The sequence below is a fragment of the Nothobranchius furzeri genome, chromosome 5, assembly GCF_043380555.1.
Source record: "Nothobranchius furzeri strain GRZ-AD chromosome 5, NfurGRZ-RIMD1, whole genome shotgun sequence".
NCBI classification, from domain to species: Eukaryota; Metazoa; Chordata; class Actinopteri; order Cyprinodontiformes; family Nothobranchiidae; genus Nothobranchius; species Nothobranchius furzeri.
In genome coordinates, this window is record NC_091745.1 from 81933372 (window position 1) to 81952458 (window position 19087).

The window sequence follows — 19087 nt, forward strand, 5'->3', positions numbered from 1 at the left end:
ACACCTAAGATGTTCAAAGAAAAATCATCCATAGTTTCCAGCCTAATAATCAGAGACATAATATATGAAATATCTACAATACATGAAACTCGCCATTTGCATCGTTCTGTGTTGCCATGTGAGCTTCTGCTGACTCTGACTCTAATAACACTCCTAACATGTGACTGTTTGGTTTAAGAATCATTCGCCTTACACAAGCCTTTTCAAAAAGTACCTGTTTGTGATGTCACAAAAGGGGAAACATGCATATAACTCCCATCAGGTAATACCAGAGGAGCAGCTGCTCCACTCCAAACCCCTCCCACAAATCTGAGCTCTTCAACTCACAGCAGCCTTGTGAATACTTAAAACTTGTGAATAAAATACATGTTGATACAGTAAGCTTAGCATATCCACACATGGAAAGTTTCCACATGAATAAATCGTATGGCAGTAGCTCAACAGGTTGAGCGGGTTGTCCAGTAATCGGAAGGCTGCAGGTTCGATCCCAGCTCCGGACAGACAATTCTGCTGTTGTGTCCTTGGGCAAGACACTTAACCCACCTTGCCTGCTGGTGGTGGTCGGAGGGTCCGGTGGCGCCTGTGCTCGGCAGCCTCGCCTCTCATCTCCACCAGTGTATGAATGTGTGTGTGAATGGATGAATGATACACTGTAGTGTAAAGCGCTTTGGAGTCCTTACTCTGAGAGGCGCTATACAAGTGCGGGTCATTTATCATTTATCTTCTGTACTTTGAGTAAAAGCAGCTTCTGGGCTAAGAAAGGTTGGAGACCCCTGTTCTAATGCACGTTTTGCATGTTTCAGAGATTAGAGAGGAACTTATGGTTTCCAGTTGGTACCAGTTTTCTAAACGGCCTTTTTCTGTACAGTAAGGAGCTCCAGCTACGCTTTTGGTGTCGATATTGCAGTAAAGTTGATCCTGTCATTGGTGTATAATCTAATGGCTGATGAAAAAACTGATAGGATAAAAAATGTCCTCTCACCCCTATCTTCACATAATTCCACGGAGGTTGGCCTCCATGCCCCAGAGCCACCAGTAATACGGTTCTAAGAGCTAATCCTGCCCCTAACAGACCGGATGGTTCAGAGGAGTTATTGTAAACAATGTGTGTAAAACTCCATCTTTGTTTTCATCATGTTACAGCCAGAGCAGCAAGGCATGGAGCTCCTGAGCTCCTGAGTCTATAATCCGTGTACTGCTGATGTGACAAGTGATGCATCATTTTCTCATCAATGGCCTCTTTGTCTCCATCTGTATCCGTGTCTCCCTCCACGTCTCAGTCTGGGGGACTGTGATTGAGTCATTGTTGTGACTGACTCACATAGACAGCCTGTTGGGCGTGTTTACATGGATTTCTGCTCCTCAGCTGCTGGCTGTGGCAACATCTTTGTTCTTTTAATCAATTCTTGCGCTTTCCGGCTTAAAGCACGCAAAACATTCAACGACATTTCTAACATGGAGACACATCCTAACTGAATTTTGATGACTTTTTTAACTTTTTCCAGTTTTTTTTTATCAAATGTGGTCATCAGTTAAAACTAGGTTGGGCTGACAGCTTAACGAGGGAGTTTCTGATGTTGATCAAAATGTTTGTGAGTACTTTTCATTTCCTTGTGTGAGTCACATCAACGGAGCAACTTATGGTTCTGGTCATGGATGGGATGGGAGTGCAAAAGGCCAATTATAAGAAAAAAAACTCTTTTTTATTTTAATTCAAAGTGATTGAACTACTACGCTACGAGGGAAAGAAGCTGCCTCAGGCCACGAGGGCGGCAAAGTCCCTCATTCCCGCCTTCCCGGAGCTACTCCAAGAAGTGAGGTCCTCCTGGGACAAACACCCGTTCAGCTCCAGGTCTCCTGTCCAAGGAGCCTCCTCGCTGGACTTCGAAGGGATGGAGAAGGCTGGCATGCTTCGCATGCCGCCGATGGAACCGCTGGTTGCAGCCCACCTGCACCCATGGCTCTCGGCGACTTCCTCCAGGCCTCCCGCTCCCCCTGAGAAGGCGGACCGCTTCCAGTCGGCGCTGAACGAGAGGGCGTACAAGGCTGCCGCAATCTCGGTCCAAGCTTTGAATGTCTCCTCCATGCTCTCTGCGTACCAAGCCGAGCTCTGTGAGGAAATGAATACGAAGCCGGACCCGGAGGTGTGGGAGGAAATCACCGTACTGACCGACATCTGCCTGCGTGTGAAGCGCTGCGCGGTCCATGCTACGGCTAAAGCTATGGGCATGATGGTGCTTCAAGAACGTGCACGATGGCTGAACCTCACCAACCTCTCTGAGAGAGAGAAGGAGGACATTTTGGACATGCCAATCGTGCCTGAAGGCATTTTTGGCTCTGCCCTGGCATCAATGCAGCAACGGTGTGCGGCCAAAAAGAAAGAGGATGAAGCCCTTCATCTCTGCCTTCCCTGTAAACCCTCACCGGCGCTGCTGGCTCAGCCGAACCTGCCTCAGGCAGCTGCCCGAGCCCAGCCTCAGTTCCGGATCCCAAAGCGCCCGAAGCCTCAAGCTGTCCAACCAGCTCCTTCGGGCTCAGAGCCTCGACCAGTTTGGCCTCAGGGATCCGGCAACCAAGCTGCTCCGCCGCCGGGACAATCCACCAGACACGGCGGTCAGCAGGTGAGGAGGAAGAAGTGGGCAGCCTGTCGGAGTTCTTCCCTCTCGACGCTGCAGCTGGCGGTTCCCCGTTCGCCAGCTCCTCCTGTTCGATGTTGCCATGGTGCTTTCTCCCCCCCTCACGGAACCCCTCCGGCAGAGTTCCCGAGCGGTCCAGGGTGGGGCCAGGACGTGCAGCCGGCGGTGCCGGCTCAAAACATACGTCACAAGCACTCACATTGTTTTTCACAAACATGTCACGCTCAAGGAGCATTAAAAGGTTCGCTGTCGCATCCAGACAAGATGTCAAGGGCGCAGCAAAAATCAATAAAAATGTCACCCATGAGCGGTTCCAGGCGGGGGCGGTGCCACGGGTCATCCCCGTAAGCCTGGGCCGTCAAAGCACAAAGTCCCCGCGCATGCGCAGTGGCTGCCACGAGCACCGCTGCCCCACAACCTCTGGAGGGAGCTGGTGCTCCGTGTGTCACGGCTGTGTCACCGCTCTCCACTCACATGGAGGAATGGACAGCGGTTTCTGCTTCACGTTGGGTGCTGAGGACTATTTCGAGGGGTTACAGGCTCCAATTCGCTTCTGTTCCTCCTCGATTCTCCGGCGTATTGTTCTCCCACGCCCAGGGGTCGTCAGCTCACATCCTTCAGGGAGAAATCTCCTCCCTGCTGGAGAAGGGAGCGATATGCATTGTGCCTCCCGATCGGTCTCAGAGCGGTTTCTACTCCAGGTACTTCCTGGTCCCGAAGCGGGGAGGGACCGGGATTCGCCCGATCCTGGATCTGAGGGCCCTGAACCGATGCCTCAGAAAGTACAGATTCAAAATGCTCACGCTCTCATCCCTTTTGCGTCTGATTCACCAGAGCAACTGGTTCACCTCAATCGACCTGAGGGACGCATACTTTCATGTTCCCGTGTACCCTCCACACAGGAAATTTCTGAGGTTTGCCTTTCAGGGAGTGTGTTACGAATACACCATGCTCCCATTCGGCCTCTCGCTGAGCCCGAGGGTGTCTGTCAGGTGTACGGAGGTGGCGATCGCCCCTCTGAGAGGGAGGGGCATTCGGCTGGCCACATATTTAGACGACTGGCTCCTGCTGGCACGGTCCAGAGAGGAGGCAGCATCAAACACGCTGGTTGTGATCCATCACTTGTGTGGTCTGGGTTTCAGAATAAACTGGCAGAAAAGCGCTTTACTCCCCTCCCAGAAAATAACCTTTCTAGGTCTGAATCTGGACTCAGGGGCGTTCACGGCCCGTCTCTCGGCACCGCGCGTGAACGCCCTCTCGTTCTGCCTGGCGCGCTTCCACCTACAAAGTTCGGTGCGGGTTGCGTTATGCCTCAGGCTTTTGGGTCTCATGGCATCGGCTATTTCAGTGGTACCACTCGGCCGTCTACACATGAGAGATTCTCAACGCTGGGTGGCTTCTCTGGGTCTCTCTCCAGTGCGCCACAGAGCGCGCAGGGTGACGGTCTCTGCAGCGTGCGTCGCGGCGCTCCGCTGTTGGCGTCACCCCTCCCTCTTGGCACAGGGGGTGCCTTTGGGGTTGGTTCTCGTGAGGAAAGTGGTCACGACAGATGCGAGCCTGTCAGGTTGGGGGGGTCTCCTGGAGGGTCGCTCTGTCAGGGGTGTGTGGAGCAGAGAGCTCTGGGGGACACACATAAATTATCTGGAACTCCTCGCGGTCTTTCTAGCCCTGAGGCGCTTCCTGCCTTTTCTCTCCGGCCATCATGTCCTAGTGAGAACAGACAACACCATGACTGTGGCTTATATAAACCACCAGGGGGGGCTGCGCTCCATGCGGTTACACACGCTGGCACGCAGACTGATCCTATGGTGCAGCAGGCATCTCCTCTCAATCAGAGCCACCCACGTCCCGGGTGTTCTGAATCGGGGGGCGTATCTGTTGTCCAGAGGGACACCCCTGTACGGGGATTGGAGCCTGCATCCAGCAGTGTTGGAACAGATTTGGATCCGGTTCGGCACAGCCGTAGCGGATCTTTTTGCCTCCAAGGAGAATGCTCACTGTCCTCTGCGCGACCGAGACGCTCCACTCGGCGCGGACGCGCTGGCGCACGACTGGCCACGGGGACTGCTTTACGCTTTTCCCCCAGTGGCCCTGATACCACCCACCTTGCTGAGGGTATGAACCCAGCTCCACACTCTCATTCTGGTGGCCCCATACTGGCCAGCCATGCATTGGGTGGCGGACATTTTCCAGCTCCTGGAGGGCCAACCTTGGAAACTTCCGCTTTGCAGGGACCTGGTGTCCCAAGCGGGAGGCTCGATCTTCCACCCTCATCCAGAACGGCTGGCCCTGTGGGCCTGGCCCCTGAGGGGTGCGGGCTAGTGTCAGCAGAGCTGCCCCAGGCAGTCATTCGAACCATTCAGAATGCTAGGGCCCCCTCCACTAGGTCCCTATATGACTGTAAATGGAGGGTGTTTGAAGCCTGGTGTCAGGGCAGGGAGGTCTCACCCTTCCAATGCCCGGTGAACGTCATTCTGTCTTTCCTGCAAGACTTGTTGGATGGGAAGAAGGCGTTCTCCACCATTAAAGTGTACCTAGCAGCCATTTCCGCCCGACACTTGGGTTTTGGGAAGAAATTGGCAGGTCAACACCCCCTGGTGTGTAGCTTCATGAGGGGCGCGCGCAGGCTTCTCCCTGTGTCTCGACCCCTGGTGCCCTCATGGGATCTGTCCTTGGTGCTGTCGGCCCTCTCCGGGCCTCCATTTGAACCTATGGACGGCCTGGACCTTAAGATCCTGTCTCTTAAGGTGGTGCTACTCCTGGCTTTGGTATCTGCAAAGCGAGTTAGTGACTTAAAGGCTCTCTCTGTGCACCCATCCTGCACCCAGTTTGCACCCGGTGACATGAGGGTGTCCCTGAAGCCCAACCCTGCCTTTGTGCCTAAGGTGGTGGGCTCATTTTCTCCTATTATCCTCACAGCTTTCTACCCGCCACCCTTCTCCTCTCCTGAGGAGGAGCGGTGGCACATGCTGTGTCCGATTCGCGCGCTCAAGGAGTATGTGAATCGGACGGAGAACCTTTGCAGGGGGGACCAGCTTTTTGTGTCATGGGGTGGGCCTCGTAAGGGGAAACCCGTCACAAAGCAGAGGCTTTCCCACTGGATTGTGGAGGCTATTTCTATGGCTTACTCTTGTCAGGGCATTCAGGCTCCTGTTGGGCTCAGGGCCCATTCTACTAGGGGCCTGTCTGCTTCTTGGGCCCTTTTTCGGGGGCTGTCAATCCAGGAGATTTTTGCTGCAGCAAGTTGGGCTTCTCCACTTGCATTTGCACGCTTCTATAAGCTTGATGTTTCAGTCCCTGCAATGACTCACACGATTCTGAGTGTGGGGTCTTTGGCGGGCCAAGACGTATCCCTGTAGGTTGGTGATCGCCGGATAAGCTGTCTGGCAATACGGGAGTCTCCATATCCCATAGTGAGACATCGAAACGAATGTTAAGAAAGAGAACTTTAGGTTACTGTCGTAACCCCGGTTCTCTGAGTAACATGAGTGAGATGTCTCACCAGACAACCCTTCTTGCTGGGCGAAGCGAGAAGAGGTGTTTATCTTGAATAGTGTGTACGTTGGGACGCTTGCTACTTATAGTAGCAGGGGGACGCGTACGTCACGGTCACTGGCCAATCAGGATTGGCGTATTGAGATAAGTGCTTCTGAGGAATCCGCGGAGGGGCGTATCCCATAGTGAGACATCTCACTCATGTTACTCAGAGAACCGGGGTTACGATAGTAACCTAAAGTTTCGCTGATCTAAAAAGGGCTGCCCACCAACCCTCTCACTATTGAGTGGATGGACATGGATGCAGCAGCTCTGTCCTGAGTAAACTCACTAAACTAAGAAAGCAGTCAGGGTGCAGACCTCCACCCTGGGAGGGGTGTTCACATCACACATACCATAATAAAGGGGCTAAGTGCATATGAACAAGTACAACAACAATTGATTAAAGATTCCCGTATCAAGACAGTGGTCAAGATCACAATCTTTCCGGTGGTCTGAGATTGAATTATTTTAAGTATAATTCTAGTTTTATTGGTGTATAAACATTTAAAGCTGGTGTGTGGTTTATAATTGGGATTTTAAACCAAAACAGTATGTTAGAACTGTTATAAAAAACATTTGATTTTTCTTCAGAAATTTCTGAATAGAAAATGTAAATTACATGAACAAAAATCTGAAACAGCAGAAATCAAGCATAACATGTATTACAACCTTGTATTGATTTATTTATACGTACAACTTTCAGTGCCTGAGTTTCCGTAGATATTGTCTGTCCATGTTCAGGCGTTTTTAGCTGTTGTGGTATTCTGCTGAGAAGTTCTTGCTGGATGTGTTCTGAGTTCCACAAGGGTGTGTTCTGAGCCCCCTACTGTTTGCACTCTACACATCCAACTGCTACCCGAGCCATCCCTCGAACACCATAATAACGTTTGCGGATGACACCACCGTAATCGGACAAATCTCTGGGGCAGATGAGTCGAACTACAGGGATGAGGTAGACAGACTGATTGAATGGTGCTCAGTAAACAACCTCAAACTGAACATCACAAAACCCAAGGAACTTGTGCTGGAGTTCAGGAGGGGCGGAGCGGAGCCGGGCCCACTCTACATAAATGGAAACCGCGTGGAGAGGGTACACTCCATGAGGTTCCTGGGCATGCAGATATCTGAGGACAGACACCACGGCGGTGGTAAAAAAGGCACAGCAGCGTCTCCACTACCTGAGGGTGATCGGGAGCATCAACTTGGAGGAAAAGCTGTTGTTGACATTCCACAGAGCCACCATGGAGAGCATCCTAACGTATTGCATGACAACATGGTACGCAGGGTGCTCAGTAGCAGACAAGAAGGTGCTGCAGCGAGTCATCGAAACAGCGCAGGATATCATCGGCTGCTCTCTGCCGAGCATGGAGGACATTGCAAACTCCAGATACCTCGACAGAGCCAGAAACATCATCAAGGACTTCTCCCACCGCAGCAACCACCTGTTTGAACTGTTGCAGTCCGGTAGAAGATAGGATGGGAGGCAGATCTTTTAGTTATCAGGCTCCTCTCTTGTGGAACCTGCTCCCAGCTTTAGTCCGTGAGGCAGACACTTTGTCTACATTTAAGAATAGGCTTAAAACATTTTTATTTGATAGGGCCTATGGTTAAAATCTGATGTTAGCCTAAATCAGGACAAGTGGGGGAGTAGAGGGAGGTGGAGTGTACAGTCTGTAAAGACGGCTCTCCCTTGCCCTGCCTCCAACATGCCACCATCTAAATAGGATAGATTATCCAGAGTTATCTCTGTAGTTATGCTGCTATAGGCTTAGACTGCTGGAGGACACACTGACCACTTTCCACACTCTACTGCTTTCTTCTACTATCTGCTATTTAACTGTATTATTTTCTGCAATTTCAGCTGTTAACTTTATTTTCTCTGTAAGTGTTTTTCTCCCCGGAAGAAGCAACAACGATGTTCTGCTGAGCTGTGATGGCCTCATGGAGGGGGCCATCGTCTAGCACACTGCTGCTAACCACTAAAACATGCTCCCTCTCCTGATAATAACTTTATGCTTTCCTTGACGTTGGATGTGCTAATACTAGTTTATCCGTTCAGGCAGGCTTTATACAAACTACTGCCAGCTGCTCCCTCTCTGTTGGACTTTGGTACTGCATGATACTTCCACGTTTTAGATCCGGGGCTTTTCATAAAACATTCGGGGCTTGAGCCCAAGTCACCGGGCCTAACCCCGCCCCTGCACACGTGTGTCATTGAAGACACAATTGACTTGTAACTAGTGTTCATTTCAACAAGGAATTTTAATTTATTTTGAGCCTTCTAACTAAAATTCTTTTAATTTTAGTCACAAGTTAGTCCAGTTTGTTTTGATTTTAGTCACAAGTTAGTCCAGTTTGTTTTAATTTTAGTCACAAGTTAGTCCACTTGTTTTAGTTTTAGTCACAAGTTAGTCCAACTTGTTTTAATTTTAGGCACAAGTTAGTCCAACTTGTTTTAATTTTAGTCACAAGTTAGTCCAACTTGTTTTAATTTTAGTCACAAGTTAGTCCAACTTGTTTTAATTTTAGTCACAAGTTAGTCCAACTTGTTTTAATTTTAGTCACAAGTTAGTCCAACTTGTTTTAATTTTAGTCACAAGTTAGTCCAACTTGTTTTAATTTTAGTCACAAGTTAGTCCAGTTTGTTTTAATTTTTGTCACAAGTTAGTCCAACTTGTTTTAATTTTAGGCACAAGTTAGTCCAACTTGTTTTAATTTTAGTCACAAGTTAGTCCAGTTTGTTTTGATTTTAGTCACAAGTTAGTCCAGTTTGTTTTAATTTAGTCTCAAGTTAGTCCAACTTGTTTTAATTTTAGTCACAAGTTAGTCCAACTTGTTTTAATTTTAGGCACAAGTTAGTCCAACTTGTTTTAATTTTAGTCACAAGTTAGTCCAACTTGTTTTAATTTTAGTCACAAGTTAGTCCAGTTTGTTTTAATTTTAGTCACAAGTTAGTCCAACTTGTTTTATTTTAGTCACAAGTTAGTCCAGTTTGTCTTAATTTAGTCACAAGTTAGTACAGTTTGTTTTGATTTTAGTCACAAGTTTGTCCAACTTGTTTTAATTTTAGTCACAAGTTAGTCCAACTTGTTTTAATTTTAGTCACAAGTTAGTCCAACTTGTTTTAATTTTAGTCACAAGTTAGTCCAACTTGTTTTAATTTTAGTCACAAGTTAGTCCAATTTGTTTTTATTTTAGTCACAAGTTAGTCAAGTTTGTTTTAATTTTAGTCACAAGTTAGTCCAACTTGTTTTAGTTTTAGTCACAAGTTAGTCCAGTTTGTTTTTATTTTAGTCACAAGTTTGTCCAACTTGTTTTAATTTTAGTCACAAGTTAGTCCAACTTGTTTTAGTTTTAGTCACAAGTTAGTCCAGTTTGTTTTAATTTTAGGCACAAGTTAGTCCAACTTGTTTTAATTTTAGTCACAAGTTAGTCCAACTTGTTTTAATTTTAGTCACAAGTTAGTCCAACTTGTTTTAATTTTAGTCACAAGTTAGTCCAATTTGTTTTTATTTTAGTCACAAGTTAGTCCAGTTTGTTTTAATTTTAGTCACAAGTTAGTCCAACTTGTTTTAGTTTTAGTCACAAGTTAGTCCAGTTTGTTTTTATTTTAGTCACAAGTTAGTCCAGTTTGTTTTAATTTTAGTCACAAGTTAGTCCAACTTGTTTTAATTTTAGTCACAAGTTAGTCCAACTTGTTTTAGTTTTAGTCACAAGTTAGTCCAACTTGTTTTAATTTTAGGCACAAGTTAGTCCAACTTGTTTTAATTTTAGGCACAAGTTAGTCCAGTTTGTTTTAATTTTAGTCACAAGTTAGTCCAGTTTGTTTTGATTTTAGTCACAAGTTAGTCCAACTTGTTTTAATTTTAGTCACAAGTTAGTCCAACTTGTTTTAATTTTAGTCACAAGTTAGTCCAACTTGTTTTAATTTTAGGCACAAGTTAGTCCAACTTGTTTTAATTTTAGTCACAAGTTAGTCCAACTTGTTTTAATTTTAGTCACAAGTTAGTCCAACTTGTTTTAATTTTAGTCACAAGTTAGTCCAGTTTGTTTTGATTTTAGTCACAAGTTAGTCCAACTTGTTTTAATTTTAGGCACAAGTTAGTCCAACTTGTTTTAATTTTAGTCACAAGTAAGTCCAACTTGTTTTAATTTTAGTCACAAGTTAGTCCAACTTGTTTTAATTTTAGTCACAAGTTAGTCCAACTTGTTTTAATTTTAGTCACAAGTTAGTCCAACTTGTTTTAATTTTAGTCACAAGTTAGTCCAACTTGTTTTAATTTTAGTCACAAGTTAGTCCAACTTGTTTTAATTTTAGTCACAAGTTAGTCCAGTTTGTTTTGATTTTAGTCACAAGTTAGTCCAACTTGTTTTAATTTTAGTCACAAGTTAGTCCAGTTTGTTTTGATTTTAGTCACAAGTTAGTCCAACTTGTTTTAATTTTAGTCACAAGTTAGTCCAGTTTGTTTTGATTTTAGTCACAAGTTAGTCCAACTTGTTTTAATTTTAGTCACAAGTTAGTCCAACTTGTTTTAATTTTAGTCACAAGTTAGTCAAAGTCAAAGTCATTTTTATTGTCATTTCTACCACATGTGCAGGACATACAGAGAAACGAAATTGAGTTTCAGTGCATACAATTCAGAGATCAGACATACATGGGTAAGACACATGACAAGAATTGGTGACTGCGGTCATTCGCAACATGAGTCGCTCTACCGTAATAGATTGATGAAAAGGGAGTTACATGAGGATAATTGGGGGTAAGGTAAAAAAAAAGGCATAGCAGAGTTAGACCCAGCGGGGAGGAACTCTATTATACAAAAAAAAAACCTCCTCAACATAGAAGCACAAGCAGCACAGATACAAAACACCAGAGTCCGATGGGGAGGCGGGGCTGGCCGGGATCCTGAAGCCTCCAATGGGAGCTGCCAGTGCGGCGCATCAACCAGCTGTAGACAGACAGGTGGGAGGGAGAGATAAGGAACAGAGAGCACATTGAGTTTCCCGCAGGCAGAGGCGGAGCTGGCCTAAATGGCGCCCTGTGCGAGATCCCCCTGTGACCCCCACAAAGTTCTACTGAAATAGATACACTTAACGCAACATGATGGCATCATCGACTTGTACAGTACAGATGTGCTGAAAGGCGAGAGTCTCAACTTTCAGCTAAAAAAAGACCGCTCTAGCTATTATAGTTTTTATTTTATGGCAGTTTACAGTTTAAACGGGATCATACTAGCAGGGCACCTCCAGCGGCCCGCTGCCGCTCCGTTTTTCATGGGGTAAATAATAGCTAATTTCCCGATTCCAAAAAGAAAGAATGGTCCAACCAGCTCGCCACTTCAATATGAAGAAGATCAGTTCAACATGGGGAAAAAAACCTGACCTGTAGGCCAGAGAAACGTTCATTAGCACATCAAGTTCTATTCAGTTTACCGGTAAACATATCACGAATGTACAACAGGTCAACTATTAATCATCTTGGCTACGTAGCTCAATCTATGCATTCCAGTAGCGTTTGTTACAAACAAATACAAAACCAACAATAAAGGAAAACAAGTGTCTGACAGACAGCATAGCCGAATTCAAGGCAACACAACAATAATCATTCGATTGCTCTTGGTTTCAAGTTAAGCCCATTAAAGTGCTTAAGTAAATAAAAGTGTTTCAAAAACCGCGTTTTTGAACCGGAGTTCTGCTCACGGTGGGAACTCCGCCGAACAAGGTCATTTTTATAGCGAAAACAATCGACTGGTCACTGACAAGTAAAAGGGTGTTATTGGTAGATGTTAAGAACACTTACCGCTGAGGTAAAATGAGAGTATAAATGAATTGAGGGGAGAAAAATGCTTTTTTTTCCAACGCCGTTCTACAAGCAACAAGCTTAGGGCAGGAGCAGCTTTCATGGTTGCCGCGACTGGAAGGAGCCAATCAGGAGAGGGACCTCACATCAGCTGACGTGGGTCATGTGACAGGGAGTAGTTGATATGGGTTACACTTTGTTGTGCTTTTATTACAGAAATATTATTATTATTATCATCACTATTATTATTAAGAACATGCGATTACTATGTTTTGTTTATGTAGTGGTTGATGCTAAAAATAAAAAAAACTTTTAGAAAAAAAAAAGGAAATTAAATGCCGCCCCCTGCAGACTGCCGCCCTGTTCAGCTGCACATGTTGCACATATCAAGCTCCGCCACTGCCCGCAGGTCGCTGACCTCAAGCAGAAGCCACCATCTGAAGGCAGGGGGGGAAGGTCGGGACACAGCATCTGTCAGCATTCCTCCTTTCGTGGGGGTGTGTTGAAGCAGCCTTGAGAGGCAGCCTTGGCGTCAGATAAGGATAAACATGACTTTGTTTGGGGCAGGCAGAGATAATTTTCCTCTCTGCCTTGGAGTCTATAAGTGGTCATTCATGTCCACCAGTGAAGCCAATTATACGTTCACAACATCCCCACACCGTCCGGCGACCCTCTCCGAGATGACATCCATTTTGCGTACTAACACAGGCAACGCCGCAAGGACATTATCCAGCTTACGGTTCACCTCGAGTAACGTCCCAGTCTGTGAGGTCACCGCACGGGCGGCACATTCCGTGGGCGCGGGTCGCACTCCAATCGCTCCCGTCTTCCCAAATTTCCAGAAAACCAGATATCCTCCCACTCCAATCAGAAGAAATCCAGTGATCATCAGGCTGAATATCCACAAATCTTCCACGTCCTCGATGGACAACTGAGAGAGGCACACGATCCACCAGACCTCCCAAGAATCGAGTGCATATCCCGCTGCGAATGTCCCCTCGGGACAGGTGGGAGCCCCCTTCTCCGTTTTTGTCGTAGAAAAAATTTTATCAATCACGTTGAATGACCAGTTAATTAAGTCCATGTCCAAAAAGAAGTAGAAGTAGTGATTTCAGGAGAAATGCAGAGAGGTGCTCTGTAGGCAGACAGAGACAGAGAGCCTTGGGGGAGCAGATAAGGGAGCTGAGAAAAAAAGCGTCTGTACTCTCTGAAGGCTGAAGAAGTCCAACTTGCTTTAATTTTAGTCCTGTTTTAGTTGACTAAAATAAATTTATTTTTTTTATGATGCAATAATTTTCTTTCTTCTTTTTTTCATGAAACCAAAGAAATATGAAAATTTCACATTTCACACTGTGGACCAAGCTCTATATTTATCTGTTTTAACAACAATAATTAATGGAAAATACCAAAATGAACACTGACAGTTTGAAAAGGTTTCTCTCGGGGATAAGAAATCTGTATAATGTGCAGTAACTTTTGTAAACATGAAAGGAAATGACATCCTACCTTAAAAACAATAAAAGATGTAACCCCAATAATGCAAAGAGGTAAACTATGGATAAGAAATGTTTTCAGGTGTATTAATAAGTTTTATCTGCACTAAGGTACTAAGGTGGGCTGTCTGAATGCCTTTTCTCACTAAAACACCGCTAGAACACAAACACTGATCATATCCGCCAAAGCAGTGCAACAAAAACAACTCAACAACCAGATGTGTCACTCTGCCAGGTATCTACTCCTTGTACCAACCCGTCCCATTTCACTACTACCACTGTAACCAGGGGAAACATTGCAGGTGTACTCACCAAGCAAACACTTCTCAGATGGTCACATCTAATGCTTCTCCTCCCAGCAACGATAGTTTAGACATAAACTGTTCAGCTGTGACTGGTGGTTAGTTCAAACAGAGGTAGGATCTGGACTCTGGGTCTTTTCTCGTTTAGTCCCACCTTATACGTTTGCGGATTGGTTCTTTTTTCCTTTCTCCCACCTTTTCTGCTTTCCGATTGGATCTTTGTTACCGTCTCAACTTCTGCTGTCGTCATTTATTCGTTGACAAAAACGTTGGAAATGTGTCATAATTTAGTTTTTAGTATAAATTTGAGTTTTTTAATTGTTTTTTTGTTTTCACAAAAGTGTATTTATCTAGAAAGTGAAAAACTAAAACAAATAAACACATCCTGTGCGCTCATCCCAAAACCTGTACATAGTTCCCATCCTGCCAAACTAAAAGCACAGCTGGAAGGGGAATACAGGCTAAAGGGCGGCTACCAAATGTTATGGGTTTGCTGTTCACTAACTGTAGACGTAGGTTTTCTTTTTACTGACAAACTACTGCTTTACTTTTGTTATTGTGTGGACTGTTTGAAACTGTTCGTTGTGACCAACTTGTGCAATAATACCAAGGACACAACAACTTGCATTTGGGAGTGCATCAGAAAATGTCATCTTGCAGCTGTAAGATGTTAATTCTGCTGTGTTGCTTCTAAGAGCAGAGTAAGAATGTGTGGAGACTTCAGCACAAAGGAAGCATGAGGACCCGCGTAGCAGAAAATAAAACATTCAGCTGGAATTAACTCAATCATCACTGGAAAGGCGACTAGTATAGATGCAGCCCATTTATTTTTGTCTGCGTCACTTAAAAAAGGTACAAAACCATCTGGAACAGGTTGGAAGTCCTGCTTGTGCCCATATCACCTCCACCATACGCCAAAGCCCAATCCAAATCGCTAGTGTCTTCATGGCAACACCATGAATTGGGGGCCAGGTTCCTGACTATATTTAGTTGCTGTTGTAGATCTTTAAACTTACTAACGACCACAGAATTCAGTACATCACTTGATGTGAGACTGACGGAGGTGAATAGGTTTGCAAACTATCATTGGATGAACTGTGATGCAGTTGTGGAGATTGCAGCCTTTTTGAGACGCGAGCATCAAACTTTGGCCTTGGCTGTTCTGCCTAGCTATTAGCCCATCAGGCCAGAAGTTCACCGTGTTTCTCTGAACTAAAGTATTTCTGGAAGTTTAGGCAACTGAGAAATTATTTATGCCTTTTACACAGAAACACACTTCACATTGCTGAAATATTAAGTAAGGTCCAGAGTTGTTGCTTATGTTGTCAGGTCTCTGGAAAATGAAGTGAACACTCAATAGAGACACCTTGTTTGCTATAATGAAAAAGTAACGAATGTTCATCCTGGCATTAGAGATTGATCTGCTTACAAATAAGATATTTGCTACATAATACATCCAATAATGATATGTAGAATTATCCAACAGTTCTATTTTAAAGGGTGTGTTTACTGAGAAACCATCAAGTGCGTGAATACATAAAAAATAAATGTGAGAACATGCAGATTTTCTTCAGCCCCCACCATCGCAGAATGGAAAACGGGGCAGAAATCACCTGTCGGTCCTAAAAACAAAGCCTGGCCTCCTCTAAAGAGAAACAAGTTGATGATAAATGAGCCGCACTTGTACAGCGCCTGTCAGAGTAAGGACTCCAGAGTGCTTTACACTACAGTGTATCATTCATCCATTCACACACATTCACACACTGATGGTGATGAGCTACAATGTAGCCACAGCTGCCCTGGGGCGCACTGACAGAGGCGAGGCTGCCGAGCACTGGCGCCACCGGTCCCTCCGACCACCACCAGCAGGCAAGGTGGGTTAAGTGTCTTGCCCAAGGACACACCAGCCGTCCGGAGCCGGGATCGAACCTGCAACCTTCCGATTACTGGACAACCCGCTCAACCTGTTGAGCTGCTGCTGCCCAAGTTAGACCTCTTAGTGATCTCTCTTTCATCAGGAACATTATTGGAAAAGCAGTTCTGATCCAGTGGAACAGCTTTTTGGAGTCAAACATGTTTTCCAGCCAGGCTTTAGACGACACCACAACACTGAGACTGCACTGATTAAAGTATGAAATTATATTCAGGGTTTCCACCCTGATTTAATGTCCATCACTGTTATTTGTATTGCTGTTGTCTTAAATGTATGATGACTCCCGATGGAAAGTAGCCTACGGCTGAATCTGGTGCATTTACACAAACTGTAAGAATGTTCATTAATGTGCTTTGTCCTCTCAAAATAAACCAATAATCAAACCAACAACCCACCTAGCTCTTTCACCTAGTTGTCTGCTAGACTCTCTGTGTTTGGAGCACATCATTGACTGGATGTAGTAAAACTTAATCAAGTTAAACAAAGACAAGCCTGAAGTTATGACAACACGCTTATCAACACCCTCATGGCCATCTGAAGGGCTCCAGCTTCATCCGTCCATGTTCTACCATTTATCCAGGGTAGGGTCAGGGACAGTAGCTTTTCCTTCTGACTCAGCTCTCTCTTCACCACGACAGACCGGTACAACGCCCGCATCACTCCACCTGTCGATCTCCCGCTCCAGCTTCTCCTCACTCATGAACAAGACCCCGAGATACTCAAACTCCTCAAACTCCTCCACCTGGGGCAGGACCTCATCCCTGACCCGCAGAAGGCCTACCCTTTTCCAACTCAAGACCATGATCTCAGATTTAGAGGAGCTGACTCTCATCCCAGCTGCTCCAGCTTCATTCCAGTCATATGATGAGCGGGATTTGTCTTGGCAGTAACTTTGATTCTGTCAACCAATCACAGAGCAGTACGATGGTCTGCCTTCTGTTTCCACCATACTTTCTCTCACAAACATCGATTCTCACGGCTCGAACACACAAGATTAGACTTGATAAGAAAATATAAGATAAAAAATACAGATCTGAAAAGTGAGAGAGTGTGTGTGTGTGTGTGTGTGTGAGTGTGTGTAACTGAATGATGGTGGGTAATCGGCTACACGTTTCTCATTCTGTAACTACGTTCCATGTCGTTTTAGGATATTGATTCAGACGATGTAAACTATATCAGCTATTGGCCGTAGCACTGGTTGGGGTTATTAAAAATGACTGTGACTACAAGTGAACGTCAGCATGTGTTTATCTGGTATGCTTCTCTGTGTTTGGGGTTTTACTGAGCAAACTCAAAGCAGAGTGTCGATTACGTCATTTCTGTCTCTTTTACCCTAAGAAAATGAGGTAATGAATGGCTGCAGGTGCTGCTTTTTGTAATTAATAGTCTTCTAATTGGCTAAATTATTGTTCTGGCAGATGAAGTATGGGAGCAGACATGTGAAGAAAGCAGTTGTCTCTGAGGAGAAGACCAATTTGACTTTGCATAATGAAGAAAAAACAGTAAATTGCAGCCTCCCTCTCCCATCTGCCTGTTTCCATCTTCTTGTTGTTCTCTGGAGCCTTCTGCATTTGATCTTTGTAAACTGCACAAATGCTGCTAGAGATGTCTCACTGTCAGATAAACAGCATGTGTGTAATCATGTGTTTCATTGTCTGATCCAATAAAAAATCTAATCTATATCTTGTCTCTCATTTCACAGGTTCTGGTGAATCCGGTTGACGTGCACGGCCATGGACCTATCACTTGATCTCTGAGAAGGACCAGATTTCCCCAATTGTCCTCATCTTCTTCCTCCTTGCGTTCATTTCTTCTCCTGCAAAGCTGGTACATTAAACTGTCCAAAACCAGTAATCAGTCATCCACCTGCGGTCCTGCCTTCTCTGTTTCAACAATAAATCATGACAAACGTTTTTCTCGCCAGTGGCCAAGCAAAGTGGCCTTTTCTGCTGCTACTTTTGTATCCTGCTCTTCTTCTACTCATGAAGGGTTGGTCTGGAGCTGCCCCCTCAGGGCCGGAGTCGGATTCTTGCTCCACTTTAGTTCAGAGTCGCTTCTTCGGCTTCTTTTTGTCTTCATCTGTGTTCCCCACTGTGCCTTGTTCCTGGACTCTGCAGAACCCTGATCCACGACGGTACACCATATTCATCAAGGTAACCAAACCTACAGAGGGATGCATGCCTTCACAACTTCGCATTTTCCAATACGAGTCCTTCTTGGAGACAACGCGCACGTACCTGGGCATGGAGAGTGTTGATGAGGTGGTGAAGCTGTGTGAGGTCTCTGTCCCAGTGGGCTTTTTAGAAGCTGGCAAGCAATTCCTACAAATAAGGAAAGGACTTCCTCATTCTGGAGTTCCAAATCAAGATGCTGATGGGAACTTTAAAACTGAGTACCTTGTGGTGGGAAAGCGCAACCCTAGTATGGCTGCCTGTCAAATGCTCTGCCAGTGGCTGGACGACTGTTTGTCCTCCAGCACATCTAACAGGCCATGTGGCATCATGCAGATTCCATGTCAGTGTTGGGATCCACCGCCTCAGCTCAGCGCCAGTGCTGGGTGTTTTCACAATGGAGTTTACATGGAACGCTGTATATCCAGCCCGAACGAGAATGGAAAAGATGAAGTAACTGGTGAGTAGAAAGACTTTTAATGATGTTTGGATGAAAAATGACAAAAGTAATTACATTGCTGTCTGTGCTTGAACTGTGCAGCCTTCTAGAGGAGATGAAATGCTAAAACAAACAATTATTGTTGCCTCTTGGTAAAACAGCAAAATAAGAGTTGCTTTACTGGAAATAATGGGGAAAGGTTCTTTGTTTAGTTTGTTCTTGAAAGGTCAGTCCTACTGTTTAGCATACACTCAGCAAGATGACGGAGAAATGCCATCCTCCATGGCAATCAACCCAGGAAAATGTGTATGATTTGAGAAAAGAGGACAATTGCCTGACATTGGCTCAGAAGCACATGAAGTGCTTCATCTGTAAAAGAGAGAAATCGGGACAGAGAGGCAAATGGAAGGTTTAAGGTTTCCCCTGATGAAACTTAGCTCTGTGACCTTGCAATGTCTGCAGCAAATTCAGTACCTCTGCAGTCCAGCGAGTGACACTTGATCGGCCTTGGGGAAGCTTTTGGGAACACAGGAGAAACAAGTACTGGAACTGGATTTTGGGGGGGGGGGGGTGAAGTAAATCGAGACAAAAGAAGAAGATAGATGGATAGAAAGGCAGGAACTCAGTGGGCTAAGGGCTTGTACCCCAATGTTTAATTCTCTACTGCTTGATCCTGGCTCCCCTCCATTTCTCGGTGGACAGGATGTGGCCTGACAGCTCCATTCTTGCTTCATCAGGACTATGGCCAGAGGGATGAAACACTTCTTGACTTCCCT

The 19087-nt window shown here is 45.4% G+C and overlaps 1 protein-coding gene across 11 annotated transcripts in view; it reads left to right on the forward strand.

Annotated features, from left to right (window-relative positions):
- The window catches only part of adgrb1a (adhesion G protein-coupled receptor B1a), a 433081-nt gene that overhangs the window by 56740 nt on the left and 357254 nt on the right, over positions 1 to 19087 (forward strand). For all 11 annotated transcript variants that reach the window (XM_070551267.1, XM_070551269.1, XM_070551266.1 and 8 more), the window contains exon 2: positions 17404 to 18332. In XM_070551267.1, coding sequence (XP_070407368.1) covers positions 17603 to 18332 — 730 coding nt within the window. In that variant the 5' untranslated portion in view covers positions 17404 to 17602. The remainder of the gene's footprint in view (positions 1 to 17403; positions 18333 to 19087) is intronic.